General features: G+C 43.9%; 2 protein-coding genes across 6 annotated transcripts in view; one reads left to right on the top strand and one right to left on the bottom strand.

The window, feature by feature from the left end:
* The first annotated feature begins 4,618 nt into the window (after positions 1-4,618).
* On the top strand, positions 4,619-20,022 carry LOC123025816 (beta-1,4-galactosyltransferase 3-like). Of its 3 annotated transcripts, XM_044434874.1 has the most exons (8): positions 4,662-4,800; positions 11,240-11,333; positions 14,674-15,021; positions 16,065-16,300; positions 17,080-17,267; positions 18,339-18,461; positions 18,844-18,948; positions 19,495-20,022. In XM_044434874.1, the coding sequence occupies exons 3-8, from the start codon at positions 14,760-14,762 to the stop codon at positions 19,643-19,645; spliced, it is 1,065 nt and encodes a 354-aa protein (XP_044290809.1). In that variant the 5' UTR covers positions 4,662-4,800; positions 11,240-11,333; positions 14,674-14,759; the 3' UTR covers positions 19,646-20,022. The 3 variants fall into 3 exon arrangements, with proteins under 3 accessions (XP_044290808.1, XP_044290809.1, XP_044290810.1); XM_044434873.1 differs by lacking the exon at positions 11,240-11,333 and having other exon boundaries at positions 4,619-4,800; XM_044434875.1 differs by lacking the exons at positions 4,662-4,800; positions 11,240-11,333 and adding an exon at positions 14,041-14,097.
* A 2,215-nt stretch (positions 20,023-22,237) lies between these two features.
* Positions 22,238-26,922, bottom strand: part of DYRK1B (dual specificity tyrosine phosphorylation regulated kinase 1B) — a 33,305-nt gene continuing 28,620 nt past the window's right edge. Inside the window, exon 12 of one of the 3 annotated variants that reach the window (XM_044434872.1) lies at positions 22,238-26,329. The gene's annotated coding sequence lies outside the window, so the exon portion shown is untranslated. Of the gene's footprint in view, positions 26,333-26,922 lie in introns of all 3 variants that reach the window. The other 2 variants (XM_044434870.1, XM_044434871.1) reach the window with 2 other exon arrangements.

The raw sequence follows: 26,922 nt of genomic DNA, 5'->3' as shown, positions 1-26,922 counted from the left end.
CCCAGCATTAGGCTCTTCTCCAGGGAGTCCTTCCTTCTCATTAGGTGGCCAAAGTATTTGAGTTTCATCTTCAGTTTCTGGCCTTCTAAAGAGCAGTCAGGGTTGATCTCCTCTAGGACTGACTGATCACCTTGCAGTCCAAGGGACTCGCAGGAGTTTCCTCCAGCACCACAATTCAAAGGCCTCAATCCTTTGGCACTCAGCCTTCCTTATGTCCAGCTTTCACAGCCATACATTGCAACTGGAAAAACCATAGCCTTGACTATATGCACTTTTGTCGGCAGGGTGATGTCTCTGCTTTTTAGTGTGCTGTCTAGATTTGCCATAGCTTTCCTCCCCAGGCGCAAGCATCTTTTAATTTCTTGGCTGCAGTCCCCATCTGCGGTGATCTTGGAGCCCAGGAAAATAAAATCTGTCACTACCTCCATTTCTTCCCCATCGATTTGCCTGGAAGTGAGAGGACCGGATGCCATCATCCTAGTTTTCTTAATGTTCAGTTTCAAGCCAACTTTTGCACTCTCCGCCTTCACCCGCATCAAGAGGCTCTTTAGTTCCTCTTCACTTTCTGCCATGAGAGTGGTATCATCTGCATATCTGAGGCTGTTGATATTTCTCCCTGCAGTCTTAATTCCAACTGGTGCTTCACCTAGCCTGGCCTTTCTCATGATGTGCTCTGCATATAAGTTAAATAGGCGGGGGGACAGTATGCAGCCTTGCCGGCGCCTGCATTTATGTTGTGCTAAGTTTCTCCCTTGTCACCTCTTTTGTTTGCTTGTCTTTCTTGGATATTTATACATTTGTTTATTACATATTTTGTAAGTTATATTTGTTTTAACCTGTTTACAGAAGCACTTAAGAAAAGCCACACTGAATCAGACCAAAAGTCTACTGGTACACACGGTGGCAAAGCAGCTACCCACAGGATCAGCTGGTACAAGACCTCCACCTGCCCAAACTCCTCAGCAACTGGTGTATGCAGGCACATGGGACCTCTGGTAAAGGAGGCAGCACACAGCCAGCAAAGCTTTGATTGATTGATTGATTGCATTTCAGCATCCTCCTCCATAAATTTGTCCAATCCCCTTTTAAGGATATATTTAATATATAGTTTTAGTCACATTCTAATCATTGCTTGTTTTAAACCACCCAGAACCACCCATGCAAATGGGTGGTATATAAAAATATAAATAGACATATAAATTCATCCAAATTGGTGGTCATTACTACTTCCTGTGGCAGCAAATTCTGTTCACTGTATGTTAAACTGCACATTTCAAGTGATGCCTCAGACTCTGATAAACTTTATTGTGCAGGAGGTATCCATCTGATTATGTTTTCTGATCAGTGACAATATTTGGATAAACAGTTTAATTGGGAAGTTTTATCTTCAAAGGGATGGTTTATGATAGCAGTCAGTTTCAAAAAAATATTCACCTGTGGATTTTGAATAGCTGCCAACAGATTGGTTCTTTCAGGTATTAAGATAGCGCTGTTGGTTTTAAACAAAGGTAAAACGAGCTCCTAGGTAAGCATGTAGTGATAACAATTATACAACTGTAGTTTTATAAGCTTGTTTTCAGTGAATGCCATGGCTTAGCTAGGATCTATAGCAAGTCCAAACTTAACACCCCAACAACAAAATCAGACTCTCTCAACTTGGTGGCCTCCAATTTGTCAATGTTTACAGCTTCCATTAATGCTGTCCAGTGCACAGACTGGCAGGGGATGTTAGAAGGTACAGTCCGAAAGACATGCCCAGTAACCAGGTGGTGAACATCCATTGAATGACTGCGTGGCAGTGAGTGAAATAATTAGCATTGTACATTTTAATGGATCAGTTGACTAAAAACCTGTATGATTAATGTATTTATGTACATTTGCAAAGAGATGCCAACACCATTTCTGAAGCAAAGTGCTTCGTTTGGGGCTTTTTAATGTGGTGTCTCATAGCAGACATCATCCTAGAAGACCTTCCCTTTTCCTATTTCAGAGGAAATACCTTTTTGACGATTGTGCTTGCCAGCTGCAGTTTTATATCAGTGAGACATCCATGGCTTTTCCACTGCCATGGGCTTTCTGCACCCCGAGCCCCTGCGGGTGAGGAGGGCCAACTAGACGTGATTCAACTTAGCTACAAATCTGACTTGAAATGAAATTCCATTTGCTCAGGCATGGAACTCCTTTGTAACCTGGGAACTGCTTGTATTTTCAACGAACGAGTAAAAAGGGCAAGATATAAGCACAAAGAAAGCGTAACAGATCTTATCAAGGACATGCTGCCTGATCTTATGAATACACACCAGAATTTAGTCCCACTCATTTCAGTGGGATTTTCTTTCAAGGAGGTTGCATGCTAAGTGTGCAAACTCAGTTGCGCTGCTTCAAGGCCTTGGATGATCTCGTTCTACCTGTTTGCTCATGACAACATTTTATAGTCACAATGGCATTTGGTAATATATTCCCATTCCAAGGGCCTGGTTTGACATGTTGCCTTTTGTTTTAGATTGCAGATAAACGTATGCCTGGTTTACAAGATCAACTCTGAGTTTTACTAGGATATTAGGACCTACCAGCTGAAAACATAAAAACAGAGCAAGTCAGAAGGAACCTCCCAGGCCATCTAGTCTGACCCCCAGCTCCACTCATGAAATGTCCACCTACCAGAGTCTGGTTCAAATGTTTTACAGTTAGTATTAAAGGATTCTGAGCTCAGAAATGATGTGTTGAGTACCAGAGCTGTACCAGCTGTCTTAATGGTTCTTATCTATGCAAAAATTGACTCTGGATTTTTCTAAGCTGTCTTTATTGATTTAATTCTGGGCAGGGCCATTTTGCTGCTGCTATTATGAAACAACTGGGAGTGAGGTTGTGAGACCTCCAATCTATTATTTTTACGTTGTATTTCTTGTTGCGAGGAACCCAGGGCATAGTTATGCTCCACTCCTTTTAATCCACACAGCAGTAACTCTGTGAGGTAATTCAGGATGAGAGAGAGAGTGATTGGCCCAAAGTCCAATGTGAGCCGCCCCGAGGCTTTGGCAAGGGGCAACATAGAAATGTTTTAATAAATAAAAATAAAATAAATAAAGTCATGGAGGGAGCTTCATGGCTGAGTGGGGATTATTCATTTAATTTATTTAAAACTTTTGTATGCCACCCTTATGCACAGCATCTCAACCTGGATCTCCCATAAACCCAGCCTAACACTATCACTACCACAACACACTTGCTGGATCTAGAGCGATCATTTGCCACACTACTTATGACATTTTTAGGCTATTCAGTGACTGAAGTACTGTGTTTGGACAGTGACTTACATTTTCCATTATGGAGCTAGACAAGTCCAGAAGAGTACCTGTGTTCGTTTATCACGGCAAAAGTAACAACAGTTCAGCTTTGAATGGAAAAGTGCTATCTGATGGAATCTAAGTTACACCCCTGTTATCCTGCCCACCCCAATGAAATTAGCTTGCCTTGAAACACCTGAAAGAGTCTGCAAGGATGTCACTCCCCCCCCCCGTGCCTTGACAGTGCAGACAGTCTGGTGCACCTTGCAAGTACAGTATCAGGATCACTGCAATCATGAAAAGCAGCTGAAAGTGTCGTTAAAGGCAACATGAGTGCTTGTGCTGGTGTTTCTGATTTGGTAACAGCCTTTAGCCCTGCAAAGTATTCATTCTTTCCTTGGCTCCTGCCTTTGACTCTGATCCTTTTTTATCGCTTTGCTTTAGGTTCTGCCCACTTTGCTGGCATCTGACTATGTTCTTGAGCTTCTTGGTCCTTCTTGACTTCACCTTCATTTCTGGTCCTGCTGCATCCTTCTGATATGTGGCGCTTGCTTGTGCAACTCTACTATTCTATGATTCTATGAAAGGAGAACACAATTTTGCACAATTCTGCAATTAGCTTAGGGGTAATTAGAATATCTGTTGGACAGGTAGGTTGTCCTTCCATTCAACTGCATTGTCAAGGTGGGGTAGTGGCTAGGAGCACTGGACCGGAACTCGGGAGATAAGGGTCCTGGCACTTGCTCAGCCCTAAAGCCCACTGGATGACTTCGCGCCAGTCACTGGCTTTCCAGCTGACCTACCTTACAGGGTTGTGAGGACAAAAATGGACAGGAGAGCCTTCAAAGCCACCTTGGATTCTTTGCAATGAAAACACGAGCGGGGTGCAACTGACGAGTTGCAATGATACCCCTCCTGCCCGGTCAGCGCGCGCGCGCGCCCTCCGCCGCCTTCTCTCCCCTCGCTCGGTTTAATCCCCGAGACGAGAACCCCCCCTCCCCCCCCTTTTCTTTTTTTGGGTCCGCTGCCGCCAATCAGCGCCGGCTCACCGCCGCTGACGTCGCGAGCGCTCCGCCGGGATTGGCCCGCGCGCGGCGCACGCCCCCCGCTAAGCGCTGGTGCTCGGGCCCCCTCCCCCCCGCCCAGACGCGATTGGCCCCGCTTTCAACTCCGGGACTTGGCGGCGTCCAGGAGTGAAGCTGCGTGCGGCGCACGGCCGTTGCGCCCACCTCCCCCGCCCCTCATTGGCTCGCCCTCCGCCTCGCGCCACCCCCTCCCACCGCGTGGGGCGGCAGGGGCGCGGGGAGGCGGCCCTGCCCAGTCGACAAGCCCAACCAGACTAGCCGGTAGCAGAAGCCCCGGCGGCGGCGGCGGCGGCGGCGAGCGATCCCGACTCCAGCTCATGGGGGGGAGGTAAAGCAGCAGCGCTGGATGAGAGGCTGGCCGGCAGCGCGAGCCGCTGCAGGGTTGCTCGGAAGTAACGCGCAGTGCGTCCCACGGGGCTTACACCCCGGTGAGTGATGGCTAGTGAGGCTGCTGCCGCCTGAGTCAGGCTCCGGGGCCGGGGCCGTTGTGGCTTGTGTGGCTACCGAGTGCCCCCTTTCCCCGCGGTTCCCCTTCCAGGGCTTTGTGTGTTGGGGCTCCTACTTTGGTTGGCTTCTGGAGAAAAAGGGTGGGCTGGGCAAGGGAGAAGTGCAAGCCAGCCTCCCTCGCGCACGGGGGTTTTGGGGGAGGGCCGCTGGTGCCTCCCCCCTCCCCTCCCCTCCCCTCCTCTCCCCTGGCTCCCCCACTTAGCTTACCTTTGGCTCGGGGAGAATTCGGCTTCTCATCCGTTCTTGCAGAAATAGGGCCACTGGCAGGAAAGGGTCTCTAAGCCAGGGAGAAAAGGGGTTTTTCTTTTAAAGACGAAACCGAACTGGAATGCTGGGATGGGGGCCGCTGGGGCGCTGGTGTGTTTCTGGTGTGTTTCTGAAGGAGGCTTCTTCAGCATTCTTCCTTTTCCAGCAAATAAACTTGGAGTTGGGGATATGCGGGTGGGGGGAGGTTTGGGTGAATTGGGAGCGTGGGCGAACTTGGCCAGTATTTTTGCAGCCTTCTGTGCATCTGTTCGTATAGGATCAAGAGAGGAGAAGCTTACAGTTTGCTGTGGGACAGGTGTTGCATCAAACTTCCTTTTCCCCCCATCAATGAAGGCTGAGAACACGCAGGGTGGAGGATCCTTTTCGAGTTCTTCTTAAACATCTCTTTAGAATAGACTCAAAAAGGATGGGGAGAAAAGCGGATGGCAGTACCTTCTCCCTTGCTGCTATCTAAACTCGTTTGTTTCCACATTGTGAAAGTTTGTCTTCTGAATCACTGAAGCATGTGTTTCTCCCCACCCCCAGGCAGATCAGTGTGCGTGCCCCCAAATACCACAGACCTGGATGTACATCCTTTCCCTTCTGCAAACCTATGGCTCATGTTTCAGGGCGAGGTGAAATTCCTTTTTATACACTACAGTTTGTAGGGGATCTACATGCTTTCTTGGAACACTTGCTTAGCAACACTTGAGATGTCGTCCAGTTGTGTGTGTCTGAACAGAGGTTTTTTATGTGGGGGCAATCAGGCATTGTTGCAGAATACAGCCATGGTACGTGTGGTGGACTCTTGATCTCCTAGCTCCAACCTGCCTACCAAAGTTTTCTGTTTGACTGTAAGACTTTTGTAATTGCAGAGCACAACATGTCATCCAGGGTGCTTTTATTTAAATTAATTCTTCCTTTTTCTCCATTATCCAGAAGACTCATGGCATAGGCTTGCTTTTCCTTGCCTTCCCCATACTAAGGATTTCAGGCTAAGATGACCGACACTTCAGCACCTTCCCTGACTCCAGCTGTAATCTCTACTTAGAGAAAGGGTATAGGAATTACCTAAAGTTATCCTCCACCCATAGACTGTTACAGCCGTGGGACTGCCATTTCTTTTGCTACCAATATCTTGGGTTTGCAGTGTACTGCACTCATGTTGCAAGGCTATGAAATGTAGCGATCAGGTTATCATTCTTTCATTCACTGCTTCTCTGTCACAGCTTCTTAGAAATGAACTTCTGCTCATTTAATATATTGGAGAGAAATTTTTAATTTCTGAGAAATTTCCCAGCAGTATATCTATATAATTTCAGTATGGGTGTGTCTGTCTTCCACCTTCTCGGTTGAAGTAGGTGGTTGAGTATGCATGCCACAGCAAACCAGGTTGTTGTTACGGCAGTGTTTCTCAAATTGGGGTATGTAGGACACTGGCCGCGCGTGTGGGAACAGCACACAGTGCTAAATGTTATTGGCAATAGGCCACAACTGGGGCTCATGATCATACTGAGAGTTCGGAAGATTAAATGAGAGCGCATCATATGCCTTGTCTACCTTGGGTCTAGTTTTCCGTGTTTGGAACTTGTGTGAGACTGGGAGGGGCTATAGCTCACCCGTAGAATACATGCTTTGCTCGAGTTCAGAACTTGGCATCTCCACTGTTATGTGCCATCAAGCTGGCTGGAAAAACCATGCTTAAAACCTGAGAGAGCTGCTACCTGCCAGTGTGAACTGTACTAGGCTAGATGGACCAGTGGTTCGACATGGCATCAGGCAACTTCCTGTGACTGGTATGAAAAGAAGGGATTGTCATGGACTGTGGGGAAGACACCGAGATGTAGAAGAAGGTGTGTTTAGAACAAAAGATGGCTTAGTGATTAAAGGCAGCACTAAGCAGTGGTCAGAGTGCCACTAGGGCACCAATCCAGTTTGCTCACTGAGGTTTTTGTATTGGTTTGTGGGTGCTTATGCGTTGAGTAGTGTGCAAAATTAGAGCACTGCACAGAGTTATACGTATATGGGGAAGTGATGCTCTAGTGTTCCACCATTCAGTTGGTCTGTATTTGGTTCCCTGTCAGCCTGGAGTGCCTTTTTTCATGTTGAAGGAACAGTACAAGCGGACAGAAACTGTGTATTGGATTAGAGCTTTGTCTAATTATGCTGTGCCATCACAATAATGTCTGTGCTTCCATTTGTAGTTCTGTTTCTTTGTTTTCTTTCAGAGGAATGATACTGCAGGTGGGCAAGATAATGGGAATTCATGTCTGCTGCCTGCATGTTGGATATCCCTTATGGTAGTGAGCTGTAACAGGCTTATCTGAGCTATAAGAATGGCTTGAGATGAGCCTGTCTTTTTTAAAAGGAAGTTATTGGGCTTCAGATGCCTAATACACTGTTGATCACTAATAGATTTAGACCCAGTTTGCACAGCATGACCCCAGAAATTCATGGGGAGCAAGTGAGTGTGTTGCTTGCTTGTCATTCCTGTTTTTAATAAACAACCCAGGAATACCCCACCCACTAATTGCTTCATGATGTGTGAAATGAGAAACTCTGGGTTGTTTAGGGATTAAACAGCCTAGAGTTAACACAGTAAGATGCTATGGGCTGTTATTCAGCAGAGTTGTTCATTGACTACAGAAGCATGTGAGTGACCAGGATGCTTGCAGATAAGCCAGGTTAACAATACATTCTTTATGCAAACTGAGTGCTTGACTCACCTTTTCAGGAAAGCACTTTGTGAAAAACTTGGAAACAAGGAATGCTCTTCCTTGAGTTCTTTCTTTCATAAGTCATTGTTACACTGTGCCCCATATCTGGAGCAAATACCCTCCAATTAATATTTTCCAAACAGCTTGCATCCCTGCTTGTGATAGTAGGGAGCCACTTTTGTAACCAATGCTGTTATGTTTTCATTTTTGGCATTTCAAATTACTGCTGCCAACCTCAATCCATCCCTTCACACTTCTGGGCTGTGTGACTCTTTCTTTATGCCCTGTTATTTGGTGCTCTGCCTGTGCAAGTATGTTTAAAAAAGTGTGTTTTTTTTACATCCTCCAGACAGAGTGAGGTTGCAAGTAGCAGCCAAGGATCATTTGAAAGCTGTGTTCTCTTGGCTTGTGTCCATCCCCCTGAAGTTACTTCTGCGCATGGAGTACTTGTACTAATGCTGATGAGTAGTGGGCGCATTTGTAGAGATTAGTGTGAAGTGTAGAGATTAGTATCAGTAGGTACTGAGAAACTGTCTCAAAAAGCAGGGCGGGGACGGGAGTGGCTATAAGGGAAAGGCTTGAGATATTTGCTTTGCATTTCTTCACCTTTTCAGGTTCCTTCCCTTACAGTAATAAAGGGCATTGTTTGACTTTAGGTTGTGAGCCTGGAGGTGAAATGATCTCTCAAGTGTATTATATACAGGCTAATAACTTCAGATATTCTATAAATAAAATATGATGATGGCTTAGAATGGCAGACTTGTTGGGTCCAGCAGGGCTATTACTTTCTAACCCATCTGAGAAAGAGAGAAACTCCTACGCAGCCTTCAGAGAAAGGCAACACAAAGGAAAGAATTGAAAGGGGGCAAAACTGGAGTGTTCTCTTTGCATTTTCTTTTCTCTAAAGTTTGTGCAATAGTTTCTGTGTTTACAGAACGGGACAGAGTTTCAGTACCTCACTGCAGAGGCCAGTAAATATCCTGCTTCCTACAGTGATTATTCCGGTGCTTGGAATGCCCACAGGTGGGACTTTGAGGCAACAATGCTATTCCATTGTTGCTGTCCAGTAACTGAACATAAAGGTGCTGTTTAACTTGGAAGACCAAAGACTGCAGATGATCTCTTTTCCACGACTTTGTCCAATTTGCCTAGGAAGTCATTCAAACCATTGGCCATTGATAGAACAGGTAGCAATGGATTTGTTAAGTTTTAGTGCAGCATGGGAAGTGCTTCCTTTTATCCTAAATATACTGCTAGTCAATTTCAGTGGATGATGCTTATAGGCCAGAGGAAAAATAGATCTTGCGTAACTTTATAAATCACAACTGTATTTTTTGAGAACAAAAAATCCTTAGTTTTATCCCTTCTCTAAAAAGCATGTATTTCATTCCCTTGATTAACTTGATAAGCTTTTTCTGTGCTTATTTCCCACTCTGAGTTGGTGAAACCACAGATATATACACCCCACTTGATAAGTAAATCAGATTCACAGGCTATAGGACTTCATTGTGAGCGGGCAAGACTAGAACCAATGGGTAGCAATTAAAGTAAACAAGTTTTCAGCTATAAGTCAGGAGAAACTTCCTAATGCTGAAACACGTCTGTAGTGCAGCCGGCTGCTGTAGGAAGTGATAGGCTCTCCTTCACTGGAGACCTTTTCAAACAGAGGCTGAATGGCCCCTTTTAAAGTTTGTGGCTGTTGGCTAGATCACCTCCAAGGTAACTTCTGAGTCTAAGGGGCTTAGAGGAATCAAAGGCTGAACTTGGGAGAAGCATTCCTTACATGACTTCTTAAATTTAAGATTTGATTATCGCCACTTTTAACTCCTCTCCTGTCCCCAGACACATTGCAAAGGGCAGCTGTGATTAATAGAAATCTTAATTGTAGACAAATGGTAAGAATGTGTTGTTCCTGGAAGAATGTGTGAGAAACTAAAATAAAATCTCACCTTAAATGCATGGCCCAGTCTTTACAGCCTGCTTTTTACATAGTGGTTTTTCTACTGGTATTAAAATGTCATATTTACAATGACAGTGTTCCTGTTGAGAATGATTGATGCATGTGCAGTGTGGCTGCCATCCATTGAGGCTGCCATCCAGTTTCTATGCCTTCGGAAACAGCTGTTGGAAGTGATCCAGTCTGTGAAGGTTGCACATTTTTTTAGCAGCAGTTTTAAAAGGTTTGGCGTATGTGACTTTGGATGAGACTGGTTTTTTGTTGTGTGTGTGTGTGTGTGTTTTGTTTTGCTTGTTTATAATGTCAGCATTCCTAAAGCAATTAATGATCCTATTGAACCTACTGTGTTGATACTTTTAGCTCAAAATGTGCAGGTATAGTACATTCATGCATTTTCATTAGGGTGGTGGAGGTGGGTTGGATACCATCTGTAAGAGAGGAGGTTAGTGCCTTAAGGGCTTACTTTCCTTAATTATTATTTATTCTAGAACTTTCAACCCTTTAAGGAAAATTAGGTGCTAGCATTGCATCTTGGCAACCTGAGGGTTGTCTGAGCAACAGAATGCGAAGTCTGCCATTCACTGGGGAACTGAATCCCAGTGAATCTTCTACTGCCTAACCTACAGTAAGAGTTCTGTGCCTCTTGTGTGGGATAATAAACAAAAAATAAACAGCAAAGGATCAACATATTCAGATAAGAGGTATGAAAAAGCATGAGAAATGGTGGGATTTTAGAAATGGATTCTAGGCTGCATTTGCACAATATGCTAAGCCACTCTGTGAATTAGAATCGGTGATGCTTGTGTAACAACTAACCTCTGGTGTGCCTTTCGGACACTCAGGCACATCATAGCTTGATCTCTCCTTCTTTTACTCTTGGTCCTCCAGCCAGTCTGCCAGTTCCCTTCACAGCACAACCCATCTTGTCGTCTCCACTCTGCTCCAACTGCTATCCCTTTTTAGTTTGCTGCTGGTTTTCCTTCTGGGAGCCTCTAACAAGTGTAGCTGGGTTTTGTTATAGCTCCTCCTTGGTAATGCGATCCTTTGGTTTTTAAGTTTTGATAGGATACCTCTCTTTGTTCGTTACCTTTTAGCACTTCAAGTCTCTGGCTACTGCAGAGAGCCCAGATATGACATGAATTGCTACAGAAAGCTTTTATCTTGGTGACTGAAATACTGACTGCTGGTAGTGATTAACTCTCATTTTTGTTCTGTATACGTTGCACATTCCTGACCTTGTTCTCCCACCCTGCCGCTTGCCTTATCCCTCTTTGTACCACCAGCTTTCCATTTCCTGTTTAAATTGGCTGCGAACTTCTAGCATGAAGTAAATGTGATGTTGCAATGTGAAAAAGCCAGGTTTTTCCTCTGTGCCTCTTGGTGTCCTATTTATACTGGTTCCGAGTTGTCATTCCCTTTACCCTCTCTAATTCATTGCAGAAACTCCATGGAAATTGGGAGCAAACAAATGCCAGGCACCAAGGAGTAAGAATCTCTTTGATCTTATTAAATAAACAGGTCTACACAGACTGAGGTGGGTATACTTAAATTCATGTATGTTTAGCTGGATACTTTTCTAAGAACCCTCCATCTGCAGTTTCTGTAGCTGAAGAGCTCGCTGTCTATAGACCTTCTTCCCTTTTGGGAGCAGCAGTTCTGGTTGATTTAATTTCTCTGTGTTCCTTTATGCCTGGGGCTCAAATATGAAGCACTTTTTTTCCAAATGAACTAGAGAAAGATTTATGCTCCAGACTTGGGAACAGCTATGCCCTGAAGGAAAGAGTTCTTCTAATGCAGACTAGGAGGTCATGTTATTTTTGCATCCTTTTTAAACACCAAGATTTCTAATATGATATGTGCTTTCAAAACTCCAGTTATGTATGTCAAGAAGCTTGTTTTCATGTCACAGAATACACATATCCTTGTCCATAATGGGCTCTTAAACCCAAGGAAGGACTGAGGGTAGCTCTAGCTGTGTGAAGCAAATACACAGTGTCAGCTTAGGAAATCTGTGCAGTTTTCCATAAAGCAGCTCACTTTCTGTGATGTGCGGGAAGGTGTTCTGTGCCGAATTGTAATCACAAGGGAATGGCGGAATCATGTAAATAATTACTCAGGGATAGTCACCTATCCCTAACCCAATTTGCCTGTTGTCTCCTGCCACAGTGCGACTGTGGGCAAGCTGAATAAAAATCAATGATTTTTTTTAAATAAGATTTTTTTCAATTTAAATCATATTTTTAATTTACACTGGATTTTTAAAAATGCTTTTTGAGAAAAAAGTATCTAAAGATTTCTGTTTAAGATACATTATAGCTCAAAGGTTATTCATCATGATATAAAGATTAGTTTTTAATTATGTAGCATGAGGCTGGATATTTATTTAAAACTTTCCTATACTGTCCCGTACTTGGACATCCCAGGACAGTTTATAACAAATTGATTCTAAAAATAGAAGTAAAAAGAACAGTTGCCTCGCATCCAATGTTGAAATATAAACCCATTAACTAAAACAAGTTAATAATTAAAATATTGGGAGAATAAAAAGGGTTTTGCCTGATGCCGAAAGGAAAGAAGCGTTGGTGCCAGGCAGACCTCTCTGGGGAGTGTGTTCCACAATCGGGGCACCACCGCAAACATTTGCATGTAATGTTTAAGATTTTTGGTTAATCCATCTACAATGTCATACTCTTCCTGAGGTGTCTGTAATATTATTGGGAAATTTTCCTATGTAGAAGATATTCCCACAGATGCTTGGTTTTACACTTCCCAAAACTGAATATGTATCTGCAAAGATCACATGCCACTTCACAGCAAAAAAAATGTTATAAGCATACAGAGTTGGAAAAAAAATAAGCATCAAAAAATTCAATGACTAGAAGATTGCTGGGAGTAGAATAGATCTGCACAAGAAGTTAAGTGTTTGGAGGCAGTGATAAGCAGTAGAAACAACAGTGAAACCTTTTGAGCAGAATACTCCACAAGGCTTTGAATCTTTCTGTGTATAGCCTGTGGTTTATCACATTCTTTCCCTGGAGGACAAAACCTACAATGGTAGCAGGCCATAAAAGAGACCCACTTAGGAAATATTGTAATGAAGTTTCTCTTCCTATGGATAAGGGAAGCATGTGTGCAAATTATGTAGAAAACCATGATTTAAACCTAGTCTTACTGACTAGTGATTTAAACTGTGTTTTAAATCAATTTGGGTTAAATCAAATCCAGCCTAGTTGTGGGCGTCCATCCCTGCACTTAAAGTGTAGATTGTTTTGCAACAACATGCTTTGGTGGCCACATATGTAGGCATTTCTTTTGACCTTTAAAGACGAGTGATGTGAGACAAACGGAGGTGTGGAGTTGGTACGGATGATATTGAAGGAGAGCATAGAAGCCTTGGCATGTTTTCAGATTGTTTTCTGTCCATTTTATGCCATCTTTAAAAACAGCTATTTTGGGGCATTTGTGAGAATTCCTCACATACATTGTTCCTAGCTTTAGGAAATGGGCTTCCTTTCACCTTATTATTGGTGATATTGCACATAAAAGATGCACAGACTGTTCTGCTTGGAAGTGAATGATTTGATTCTTGAGTATGTTGTTCAAAGGAATTACCTAGTGAGAGCGAGTGCGTAGCTCTTTAAGCAAGTCTGGCCATTGTAAAAATACTGTAGGAGGATTTAATTTGCAGATTACTTTTTTACTGTCTTCCGTGATACCTTAACACAGGTTCACTGACTGATTTCTTTGCCTTCAAAATATTCCCATAAAGGGTCTTTCATTTGATCTGCATCCTTAACAAGCTGTCAGCAAACATTCCCCCCGCTAGATTGTACCGGACTTTTCCCATTCTGAGGTGTTTGAGGTAGATAAAGTTTGCGGACGTGAAACTCAGATGCCATCTATTTTTCTAACTTGTATCAGCCTGGGACATCTTGTGCTAAGACTTCTTGGCCCGTTTCCTTGTTCCTCCTTAGTTGAAAGCTGGCATTGTTTCAAGACACCTGTTGTGTTGGCAGGGTGTAGCTTGCCATAACATCTGACAGTAACAGTTGTTGTGGGACAATAAGAAAACAATTTAAACATCCCATTTATAGCTGTGGAATGTATCCTTCCATGTTACAATCCACCAAGACACAAGGCTTTTCCTGTTCTTTGACTTGAATTCCTGTAGCTGGGTAGGCAAGGATATAACCTGAGATCTTTGCATAAAAGGAATTAACAACTGGAGGCCTCAGAATCTAATCTGGACCCTTCAGAATGATCACCTGGGACCATTCTGCCCAGCGGCGAACTGAGAGGTAAAAAAAGCATGTTTGGAGAATGAGGGCTCAATTTATTATCTTGGGGGCTGCAGATCAAGCTAGTTGTGAATTAGGGTTATTTGTACATAATGAATCATGTATCCAGCGTATGGCAGCTTTGAGGGTGAGGGGGGTAAACAGAGAAGCACTCTTTAAATAAAATGGTTTGGCCGTTCGAGTGTTGGGACAATACTAGCCTGGCTTCAGAACCCTAATTGGCTCTGAAACTGAATGTGTGGCTTTGGCACAGTGTCCCCCTCCCCCAAGCTAACCAACTTTGTAGGATGGTTGTGCGGAAATAAATACATATATGCCTTATTTAAGGTTAGGATTAATAAGAAAGATTAAAGAGATTGGTGATGCTTGCATGGCTTATAACAGGCATTGCTTCGTGTTTTACAGAAATGGGGTGGCTGATGGCGAGTGCCATCATCAGGTGCATTTCTCTGAAATATGCTGGGCTGTTTTGTCAGATCTTAGCAGATCAAAATGTGCATGAGTTTTAATTGATTAACCTGACCAAGCATTTCAATAAGATTTTAAAACCTTTTCTATCTGTTCTGTTCCAAACAGATCGTTGTTTATTGCCTACCTTGCTGCTGTCGCCGCCTGTCGATCCAGCTGCATCATGGACAGATGATCTTGGCCTGTCCCCCGCCATGTTGCAGTTGCGTGGCCGTTACCTGCTGCTCTTCCTGGGAGTGCAGCTGGTGGTGATGGCCCTGCTGTACCGCGAGGGATATCGGAAACGTGTTGCCTATTTCCTAGGCATCTTCTACAAGGGGGGCACTTTGACTATACTGACCAGCCTACACAACACCTCATTGCCAGGGGATGTCTATGCCAACCTCAGCTTGATTGCCCGCCCGCCCGCGCCCCCAGAAGACCTTCCGTATTGCCCCGAGGCCTCGCCTTTTCTTGGTAAGGCAGCCAAGCCTCCTTTCAGGTCTGATTCTGGTAGACCAGTGGTTGGGTTCTGATCCAAGATGTGACGTTGGCTGACATGGTACTTCAGAAATAGAATCCACACAGTTCGGTAAAGGTGATGTGAGCATCTAGGTTACCCTGAAAAGGCACAGTGAACATGAAAAGGTGGATCAAATTCTGAGCAAGCCTTGGGTTATTCTCTCTGTGCTTTATAATACTAGTTTTGTTTGGTGAAGGGTACCTTGTAACTGGAAAATGTACATCATATTTATAGCTGTGGCTGACCCAGTGAAAGAACTAATCTTGCATTGCCATCACTTTAGGCTGTAGAAAAGGAGATGACAAGAAGAGCAGGGTCATTCTGCCACTCCGGCTGAAAGGCTCCCCCATGAAGGCTCTTCTCCCTAGAGCTGTTTTCAGCACCAGCCATCATTCCAACAGGCTATACTGAGGGAGACTGGAGGGGAGCATAGCCGTTCCATTTGTCCTGTGAAATTCAATTCCTTGTCTTCCTTTCCTAGTCCTTTTTCCTTTTGTGTCATTTGAGATTGTAAACCTGTAGGCACAGATTATTTTGTTGAGTTGATTATACATACCATTCTCAAAGTCTTTTTGGCTGAAGAGTGGCGTAAAAGTACTTCAGATGAAAATAGTGAATACAGATGTAGCATGACGGAAAATGGCAACATCTGTGCTTCTGGGTTTCATCCTAAAGAGGAGTTGGAGTAAGCGGCAAATGGTCTTTGTGCTGAAAGAAGTGGCTCTCCTCCATCTTCACCCTTCCCATTCTTTTCTGGTGAAATGACTAGTGAAAATGTTCTAATGATTTGTCAACATTTGAAGATATGTCCAGGAATGGAATAGAGGGAGAAAATAAAGGAAAAAATACTGGAATTAACTGGGAAGTTACCCTCTTGAAGGATCATTTTAAGTCTAAACTGGGAATGTTTTGAGGTGTTGCCCATTAGAAGTTTGGGCTGCTGTGAAAGCCACCGACAGTAGGAAAAGGTTGACTGACCTATCTTGTTCACCTGTAGCGGGGCCAATTCGGGTGACTTTCCCTTCAGGACTGTCACTGGAAGATATTTTGCGGAAGAATCCTTACGTGAGCAGAGGGGGCCGATACCGCCCTCCAGACTGTGATGCCCTCCACAAAACAGCCATCATAATTCCCCACCGCAATCGGGAGCAACACCTAAAGTACCTGCTCTACTACCTGCATCCTTTTCTGCAGCGGCAGCAGCTCAACTATGGTATCTACATAATCCACCAGGTTCGTCACCACAGCAGTGTCAGGAGACTTGAGGAGCTAGCACTGAGGTGCTAGGTGTTTCCAAGTTGAGTGTGCACTTCTCTCCTGGGAGGAGGAGAGTGATGCAGCACTTGTGGGAAACTGGATGTCCACAATACCCTCTTAGACCCCACATTCGTGTGTGATCGCTTTATTAGGGGTGGAGCATGCAGAAATAACATCTCCATCACTCTCTGCCGGTAAGACCAGGCAAGCCTTGCTCTTAGCACTAGGCAGCAGTAAGGGGCAGTGGGCAGTGCTTTGATCACTGTAGAAAATAGAAAGCAGTTGTTCCATTGAAACGTTGCAGTGAATCATAGTTTTCCTGCTGTCACCTCTTTACGGAAGTGGGGGCAGGGTGAAGGTTCTTATGGTAGAAACAATATAGGAGAACTAGAATTGGACATTAGGAGCAGGTGGATGGTGCAACATTCAATTGTTTCAGATTGCAGGGTCCTTGAAGAAGAAGGAATTGAGCTGGGGAATCTTGGCCATGGAGTGATGATGCCTCACTGGAGCTTGTCAAGCTAAAAGGCCCGTGATAGGCAGGATAGAAATAGGCTTGGGTTCTTGAAAAGTCACCAGACCAGAGAAAGCAGGAGTCCGTACGGAATGTGGGGAACGTACCCCCATTTTATGCCTAGTAATGTAATGCTTAGTGACCGCTGTCCTAAACATGAGCATGTAGGATCCTATATGAGCAGCTTTCATGTCAGACTCATATGCATTACTTTGGTTTGAGTGTCCCACTTCTTTCCTAGGCTGAGAACTACACTTTTAACCGGGCCAAACTGTTGAATGTGGGCTTCAAGGAGGCGATGAAAGACGAGGACTGGGACTGTATGTTCTTCCATGATGTGGACCTCATCCCTGAGGATGATCGCAATGTGTATACTTGTGACCGTTTTCCTAAGCATGTAGCTGTTGCCATGGACAAGTTTGGCTACAAGTAAGATTGTCAGGATTGAAGTTTCTTTCCATGCAAACTTATCACTTATATTCAACCTACCCCTACAACTCTTTCCTTTTAAAATATAAATGCCGTTTGTCTACCTCTCCATTTAGAAAATAAAGTCATGCTAAAAGGGAGTTGCTTTTCCATGCTTTGTAGACTAATCAGAATAGCTTTTATACATCAGAATGAGACTAGGGAGATCTGGGTTCAAATGATCACCTGGCCATGAAGCACACTGGCTGGATCTTGAACGCCTCTCAGTATTCCTTAGGTTAACCTTCACAGAGGAGGTTATGATACAACAGGCAGCAGAAAAACTAGGTATACTGCTTGAGCTTTGGAGAAAGGAAAGGCTGAGATAAATATCACACTTGGATGGATGAGAACCTCTTCATACACAATTGTATGACTGAAGGGATATGTAGGGATTTATGGAGGTAAGCCTTCTCCAACCAGCAGAGGGAGGACTATTTTGTGTCCTGGGATAAAAGCATCAGTCAAGAGCGTTCATGCTGTCTTGAAGCAAAACATAACTGCAAGTGAATGTTGGTTGGCTGTCACATTGGTTCTTCTGAAGTGTACAGCAGCGTGGTCCTTGAAAGTTCAGGTCTGGGTACATTAGGATAGATGTGGGCCAGATGTGCCTGCACACTCCAGTCTTTTCTGTGGCCAGGGGAATGCATTGCTTAGGAAAAGTCCCCCTTTAAAAGCATATGCTTGTGGTTTGTTGCCAAAATTTCAGGTGTGGCAGTAAAGTGGAGCTGTGTTAAAGCAAAATTCCGCTCCCCATTGTTGCACTGCTGAATTTCAGCTGTACATCTGGGAACCAGACTCTTCCCCTTCATTCTCTTTTTCCTACTCATCCCTCTTTTATCTATACTGTTATATACTACAAATTGTTGACAAGGCCTGTGTTGTGTGTCTGTGTATAATTTCATGATGGTTTTTATGTAGGTACGCTAGGCATATGTATCTGCATCATCTGATGTTTCTGTATAATTTCTGTATAATTCTCTGTGTGGTACCAGTGGGTGGGCTACCTGTAAATACATATCTACTTGGCAGGCTTCCCTACAAGACCTACTTTGGAGGGGTTTCTGCACTCAGTCCAGAACAATACATGAAGATGAATGGCTTTCCTAACACCTACTGGGGCTGGGGCGGTGAAGATGATGACATTGCAGTCCGGTAAGGATTTTCCTGGCAGAGATGGATGGTGGTGGTAGAAGAGCAGGCAGAACCATCTGCAGACATTCCGCAATAAAGTTCAACAGCTTCCCATTCATCTGGAAATCCATCAGTTCTCCCTCCAAAGGTTTATGGTGGTATAGCTGATGAGACTCCATTGAATCCTGACTTTTCCAGCGGTTGGATTGGGCAGCAAGCAAATATTCCTGTATTTAGTTAGTCTTGCTGTTGGGGGGGAAAAAAGTCATGCATGGAACGTGGCAGATGTGCTAAAGCAAGTAATTGTGTGAGAGTTTCTTCATTCTTGACTGAGCTATGCACATATCATGAAACTGCGTGTGTGCTCTTCTTGATGCTGTGTTGCTCATCCCCTTTGCTGCAGGGTAGCACTGAGTGGGATGGTTATCTCTCGCCCATCTATTCAGTATGGCCGCTACCGTATGATCAAGCATGGACATGACAAGGGCAATGAGCAGAACCCCAAGAGGTGAGTGGAGGGAACTCTTTGGGGAAGAGACTTAATCACAGGGTGAGATCACTGCCATTTCAGACGAGCTGACCAAGTGCAGTTCATCTGTGAAAAGCTAGCTCTTAGACCCTTTGTCCCCCTTTGGGTTCCATGTCTGTCCATTACTGGTAGCACCACAGTGAGTGACTTCCAGAGAAGCATCTTACTTATACTGCTTTGCAGTCTTGCCTAAGATCTTCCTACTCCTTTGCCTATTCCTTCAGCTCAATGCCTTTGCCACCTATGCTTTCTTGATCAGTGGCATTCTTCTTTCTCCACCCCTCATCATCTTAAGGCGAGAAGCACTCATTTCACCATTGAGTGGCTTGTTTTTTCTGGAAGAGACCAGCCTGGGTTTTTGCTTCTTACTGAATCCATTAATGAAATTATACTGTTCTTATAGAAATCAGTATAAGAATGCAGAAATATTCCCTAACCTGCAAATGCTGGAAGCTGTACTTAGTGGGGTAGGGAAAGAAGTCTTGAGTTTTTGCATCAACTGTTCTTTATGAATTCATCCTGCAGATTTAACTTGCTGGCCAAGACAAGGAGAACATGGAAACAGGATGGTATGAACACATTGGAGTATGAGCTGCTCTCCAAGGAACTCCGCCCCCTCTACACAAACATCACTGTCTTTATTGGCACTGAGAAGGGAATGCGGCACTCCACATGACAGCTTACTGTAGAATGACACGGGGGCAGGAGTCCCACATTGCCACTGCTCCTGGACTGAGGAAACCAAAGAATCCAGAGGGATGTTAAGCCCTGAGCAGTATGATTGGATTGTGTGGAGACTGCAGTGTTCAGCAAGGTGCTAGGAGTTAATCTGTTCCAAGAACTGAATAGGGACTTTACACACACCCCTGGCATTTTTATCTTGGAGACTGGGTGGGCATGACTTTCTGGGACTCTGTTGGTGGGATGCCTTTCATACCTTGGTTGAAGGAGCAGCTTGATCAGAGAAGCAGGACTGTCTTTTGCAGTCTGAACTTCAGCAGCTGCTATACCATGGTTTGTCTTTCTTATTAAAGTGCAATTTATTTTAAAACATGTAGCCAGGTGGCTGTTTCTCTTCCGGAATCAGAGCCTAGGAAGTGGTTCCTGGGAGCCAGTTCTCTTGGATGAGCTGTGCTGCTTGCCAGGAAGGAGCTGGGACCAGGTGGCTTGAAGACAAGAATGGCTGGGCGAGAACCAGTGGTATTTCTTCTGTTTCCAGAGCTCGCTGGTAAGTTAACCAGTACTGGGATAGTTCCACCCAGGCAGAAACTGTCTTGCTAGAAGAAATTGTAGGACTCAATATTATCTGCAGGACCCAGGATAAAGTGGTAACAGGTCAGAGTAGTTTGGTCTTCCATCTCGCAAAGCTACTTGCTCTAATGTTCTGTTTCTAAAGGATCCTGTCTGAATTTTCTTTAATTAATTACATATCATAGTTGTGGTGGTACAATAAATGCAAGGTGGCCTTTCCATACCCTTATGTCCCCACAAGGACAGTTAGCAGTTAAAGCTGTCGCTAGAGTTCTCTAAAAACAAAGCAATTCCTAGTTTTCATTATCTGGTTTTCATCTTGCATATTGGGTCTCTCAGCCTCAGAGGGCAGATGAGTAGGCCATAGTTTGTATTGATCATGGACTATGTGAGGACAATTTTTCCATGCATAATACCACCTCCAAACCCCTAACTTTTACTTTTTGATAAACAAATTCCACCCAGTAATGGAAGGGATCTATCATACAGCATTCTGATACAATTATAGTTTTTCAATAGGTTAAAATACCTTAAGCATCACAAAAAGGTGTTATTAGTCATAGATGGAATAAAAGTTGTTGCATTAATGTGCAAGGTGAATGTGACAAGTATAATTGCCTGAGCCCTCTTAGCAAGAACATCTCAAGATCCCTCCAGGACAGACCAAGGATCTATCTAGTCTAGCATGTTGCTTCTAACAGTGGTCAAGCAGAAGCCGGTGGGCAGCCTGCATGGTTGGTATGAGGGCCGTAAGCAGAATGCAGGACCTGGTGCAAGATCTAAGTGGTGTTGAACCAGTTAACTTCAGAGGGATGCCTTTCATATTTTAGTTGAAAGAATGGCATAGACGCTTGACCAGAGAAGCAGTCTCTGAACTGTGCAGCTTATGTCACAATGCCTTCAAACTCAGCATATAAGTGGGAAATTGCCAAGGAAGCCCAGGAGTTGGATTTTAAAAAAAGAGGAGACTTGCAAAGTAAACAAAGCTTGGGGGAGGGGGTGTTTAAAGAGTATTTGAAAGGGAAAAGCAAGTGGGTCAAAATTGCCAGTTGTTTCGGGGAGAAATTAAAAACCGCAATTACAGAAGTTTGGCTAAGCACAGATTAAGAAGTTCTAAAGATGCCAGTGTGGATGATGAACAGAAACATTGTCAGGGAACCAGTTCAGTTGTTAAATTAAAACTGAGTGAAAGATGTGTTAAAAGGAGAATGAAGAACTGTTTGAATTCTTCCTGTTTTATCAGTGTACAAGATAGTGGATTGATACCTGTTCCAGGACTGGCATTTTCTAGGGAGGAATCTCAAGAACTGAAGCAAAGAATGGTGCCAAGATTTTTAAAGTTGAAAACTACTGGTCATCTAATATAAATTTGTAAATTGTTCCTAACCTCCATCTTCATACCAAAAGACTGAAAAGGTAGCCAATACAGCACCAACTTTAAAAACAGGATCCAGAAATTTATAAGCTACTTTGCTTAATATCTGTGCTGAGTAAAACAATGGAAAACATTATTTTTGAGGAGAAGTCTTACAAAAGAAGATTCAGCATGGTTTCTACAAAGGGAATCCACCCTCTTTAAAGTTTAAGTGTGTAAAGAAACATGTGGATGGAATATCCAGTGATGCTGTATCTTTGGATTGTAAAACATCTTTTGTCAAAATCCCTCAAAGACTCTTGCCATAGAATAAAGGGTGGGCCCTCTGACAACTGATCTAAGAACAAACTAGGAATAAATGGACATTTCTCAGTATAGATGGTTAAAACCCAAGTGATCCAAGATAGTTAAAACCTAAATGAACAGTAGAGCTCAAAAAGGTCTCCCTAAACTAGCAGATGAAGTTCAATATAAGGAAGTATAGTGGGCAAAATGTTTCCTTACATATATTGCTAATTAACCTGCAGATGACTCTTGGGGGTTGCTGTGGAATGAAAATGCAGACCTAGAGGCTAGCACTACTGAAAGATTAATTTCATGGTGGTAATTAGTAAGAAAGACATTGAAATAGAACTACCAGTGTTAAAATACCTTATATAAATTTATGGTGGTGCTGCTGCACTTAAAATCTCGGACAGCCAGAGCCAGCCCGCATACATGGTACTTAGTTGGTTCAGTATGATGGAGTATAGACAGCTGTTCATGCCCTGTAATATTGTATAGTTTTGGTTGTCCTATTTCAGAAGAATATTGTAGACTGGTGCAGAAAATGGCAACAATACATACATGAGTGACCTACAGCATTTGGTAGTTTAGTCATCAAGATTCTGATTAGTCAGATTCACGCAACCTCTAACTAGTAGGTTCTTTTCCCTGTTGCTGAATGCAGTTGTACACTCTACCATTTGTCTCATTACCCTCACAGTGTGCAGGTTGTCTGAACCTTGGTCAGAAGTGTGGCAGGGATGGTGGAGTTCAAACCACCCCAGAACCCTACAAAGCAGCATATGGGTTCTGGAAGCCATGGTGATTTGGAAGTCAGTCCAACGGGCCATGCGTCTTCCAGGGTTCTGACAATGCAGCCATTCCATGAGCACAGCCACAGTGTACGGTGTGGAGGTGGCAGCTGGTGATTCTTATAATATCAAGGTTTAAAACTGCCAATGAAACCAATCCCAAAAAATTTCAGGACTACCAGATGGCTCGTTGTACTATTTCAACCAATGCATAGTTAACAAATGGATTTTGCTACCAGATACGACAATGGCTACTTCCTTAGTTGGTTTTAGAAAAATCACGGTGGACTGCAAGTCGTGACAATTCTGTGAACCATTAGTGAGAAACAAAACCAAGTCTCCCAGCTGCAGACTGATCTCGTAGTACGACTTGGGCAGTATATAAATAGGCCACAGGATCACCATTAGTTTCTTTGACCTAATAGCCTGCTTCTCGTAGTGGCCAACGAGGTGACTCCCAATAAACGAATGAAGAGAAGTAGCTTAGTTTGCATGATCTACCTTTGGGGGTCAGCAGTGGGTACCAGTATTCCAACAATAATAAATGGGGAGCGTGGCTCTTTCTCTTCCCAGGAGTCCCATACTGTTAGAGTGAGGTTTTCTTCACCACACTTACCATTAATGAAAGAATGTGTGCAGCCCGAGATTAGATCACTGGCCACATTGTATGTGGAAACTGCTTGTGCTTAGGAGGATACCTCAGACATAGCAAGTGTTTGGAGACGGGTGTGGTGTTCTGCTTATGTAAACCTGAGCAAGAACTAAACTATAGGGTCATTTTCTTGTAAGCCCCATACTTAAACATTATTAATGTACAGTCCCTGATATAAAGGCATTTGGCATTCAGTTTTTCCACTGTGCCTTCTTCCAAATTGCATGTGTGCTTGCTTCAGTCATGGTATCCGTGAATCCCTGTACAGCATCCTTAAACCCCCACATGTGAAACACAGATCCATCTAGCAGTGACTGAGCAAGACAGAGATCTTGAAGTAGAGGTGAGCAGCTCAATGAAAATGCGGGCCCAGTGCTCAGCTGCTGTGAAGAAGGCAAACACCATGCTAGGCATAATTAGGAATGGAATAGAAAATAGGACTGCCAGAATCTTACTTTCCGTTATACAAATCTTTAGTGCAACTCGGTTCTGGTCACCTTATGTGAAAAAAGACATTACTGAGTTGGAAAAATACAACTCAGGGTTAAAAAATGATCAGGGGGCTGGAGCAGTTCCCCTGTAAGGGTCAGCTACAACCAGAACTGTTTCGTTTAGAAAAAAGGTAAGTGGAGAAATGACATGGAGAAAGTGGAGAGGAAGACATTTTAACACTTGAACTGGGGTCACCCTAGGAAGGTAATGGGTGGGAAGTTTAGGACAGATAAACGTACTTCTTTGCACAGCCTATAGTTAAACTATGGAGTTTGCTGTCATGGGAAGTGGTGATGGCTTCCGATCTGGATGGTTTTAAAAAGGGATTGGACAGATTCATGAGGTAGGAGGCTATCAGTGGTAACTAGCCTTGCTGGCTATATGCTACCCCCCATACACCCATGGGACCTTACCAGAGGCCGCATGCCTGCATACACCAGATGCTGAAGAGCTTGGGCAGGAGATCTTGCACCCATCCTGCTTGAGGGATCCTGTGGGCAGCTGGTTTGCCACCAAGTATATGGAGTGTTAGACTAAATGGATGTTCAGCATTATCCAGAATGGCTTTTCTTAGTTCATCCTTCCCCTTTTAAGGTGCTCCAGGTAGTACATTGGCAAGCATAAACTTCTGGCTCCAGCTAATGACCAACTGTTCATTAAAGTAAATGGTACATTTTGAGATGAGGAAAAGCTGTGATTATAAGGACGGATATGGAACCTAAGGGTTTTTCTCACTGACTAGATAAGTCTTGGTTGTAAAGTTATAGAGGAACTACTAATCTATATCAAGTATCTTTAAATACAGAGAGAACTTCCCACAACATACAATGAAATCTAGTTAGGATATCCTATGGTAACAGCAACTACTTCCTGAAACACATTGCCTGAACTGGTAAGAACAGCAGCTGTAATTATTTAAAACACAGAGGAGACAAGGTGGAGGTGATAAAACTATTCACTCTCATTTTAACTGTATGAACTCACTCTGAAGGATATAGATGGATGACAGTGTATGGAAATCTGAGCCCCATTGCATGTGCTGTGGGGGAAAGGGAAGCCAGAATAGAGATTTCTTCTAAACATCATTTAAATGGGGGTCAGTAACTAATGGAATACATTCATTCCAAAGTTAAGCAATTAGCTATAAAAGCCTGTTTGAGTCAATTGTATAACAAACTATTTATTCCACTCAGAATTAAGGATAGGACCAGCATCCAAAATCTGCAGAGCTTGCAATGTTTGGTGGTACTTACATGCTATTAAGTGGCCATGGCTGAGGATGCTCTTTCTTCCAGCAGCAAATTATTCTTTCTAGAAGTACCACCGAGTGCCCAGAGTTTCCCATCTGCGATGAAGTTTGCCCTAAGTACAGTCATAATTTTTAGTCAGCCTATCTACAGCCATTGCTACTGCTACAGCTCATCTTTCCTAACTGACAAACAGCTCTACTCAGTCCCTGCACTAGCCCAGGCAGCAAACCTCTCAATCAGTTCATATGCAAAGGCCGTGCACATTCCACTCTGAAGGGAGTCTGTACTTACAAAAGCAGCACTGGGTTCTGCATAAACCTTATGTAATGGTTCACGATTCACAAAGGGTGAGGGTGAAGACAGGTGGGTGAGGGGCACTAAGGGAATTGCCCGCCGGCTTCAGAAGTTTCACTATGAATTCTCTTAATTTTTAAATCAGTCTAAAACTAAGACAAGGTTTAAAAAAAAAAAAAGCTGAAATTTTAAGAATACTGAATCCCATTTTTAAGTATTCAGCTGTTGCACAGTAGGCATAGGCCTGTGTGTATCTGAATGAATATATGATTCCTGAGCGTACAGCTAGTATATACTGATACATTTCTGGACTAAAAAAGGCAGTGCATGACTGATGGAAACTACTTAACATTTTGGTCCAGCCATCACATTTTGCCCGACAGCAACTGGGCTTGGGATCATGTGCTCTGCTGCAAGAGAACAAACAGAACTGACATCTTGTTCCAGTGCTACAGGCCAGTTTGTTCCAGAGCAACATGCTTGCCTTTGCGTTGGCTGTACTGCTGCGATCATATTAAGTTGAAACATGCAGTGATTCCAGGGTTCTGTGCAACTGGCAGCTCCGTTTTTTCTGACAGGGCTCCTCCTTGTTCTAAGACCCAGCTGAATCTCATCCCGCTGAAGCAGCAGTTGAACGGAACTGCTCGAGTAGAAAAAGACACAGTCCTGCTAGAGTACTAAGACAAGCTTCTTTAACTCCAGTCAGATACTAGCCCCTTTATCCAGCTGCAAGCAAGGCAGCACCCAGCAAGTAACAAGTGAATGCAGAGACAACTTCTCCAGGAGATCTTTGGCCTTGATGCTGCAGTTTCTTACCTGACTAAAAAGTTGTTTTTGTTTTCTGCTTTTGATAGTCATGAAATTGGCATGTTGGTGCCTGTTTGTGTATTAACCTTACAGGTTAATCCCAAGTGACAAGGAACAGTAATACAGGTCGCATCCTTCATTCTCTGCACAGCTTCCACACTTCCTACTTAAGAAAGCAGAATCTTAAGGAAACAGCCAGAGCTCAGAAGGCTGAATCCTGTGCAAACATGCAGGAGCTCAAGTAAGGCAGAGTTAAAAGTTCACAGCCGGGGTCAGCTCAAGTCCTACTTCGCCACCCACCTAAACTATTGTGGCATGTGTGGTTACACCACAGTGATGCCAGCACGCAGACCTAGGCACTGTCCCCCCTCGAGTACACAGAACAAGAGGCAGGTACAAGATGGCTGCATATGAGTCAGCATAAACATTCGCTGGTTGGGGCAACCCTTTATTTCCAAGCAGGGGGAAGTTTTAGCAGCAATTCCCATGGGACCACACAGGGCATCAAGCCCATTCAGTCCGCATAGTGCACAGGAGTCTCTCTGTCCATCCATCCGAGCACAGAATGTCGAAATCTCTCGCACCAGGGAAGGGAATGGCTGGCAGGCCACATGTCGCTGAGTGATTCAAGAGGGGCTTGTGGCCAGGAAGGACCACGTAAGTCAGAGAAAGCCCTGACCAAAAAGGGGAAGGCGGCATCCAGGCTGCAAGGGCGGTAGGATGCTGGCTCCACATGCTTCCCCCTGCCCTCTCCCC

This window comes from Varanus komodoensis, unplaced genomic scaffold (assembly GCF_004798865.1).
Source record: "Varanus komodoensis strain SLA01 unplaced genomic scaffold, ASM479886v1 scaffold29_1, whole genome shotgun sequence".
Taxonomy (NCBI): Eukaryota; Metazoa; Chordata; class Lepidosauria; order Squamata; family Varanidae; genus Varanus; species Varanus komodoensis.
Note: the sequence above shows the minus strand (reverse complement) of the source record. Positions and strands in the feature narration are given on the sequence as shown.

Excerpts from the sequence above, each read along its gene's own strand:
- LOC123025816 (XM_044434873.1), top strand. The coding sequence starts at position 4,719 with ATGAGAGGCTGGCCGGCAGCGCGAGCCGCTGCAGGGTTGCTCGGAAGT. Across the intron at positions 17,268-18,338 it reads ATGGACAAGTTTGGCTACAA|GCTTCCCTACAAGACCTACT; the intron begins GTAAGATTGTCA and ends TCTACTTGGCAG. Across the intron at positions 18,949-19,494 it reads AATGAGCAGAACCCCAAGAG|ATTTAACTTGCTGGCCAAGA; the intron begins GTGAGTGGAGGG and ends TTCATCCTGCAG.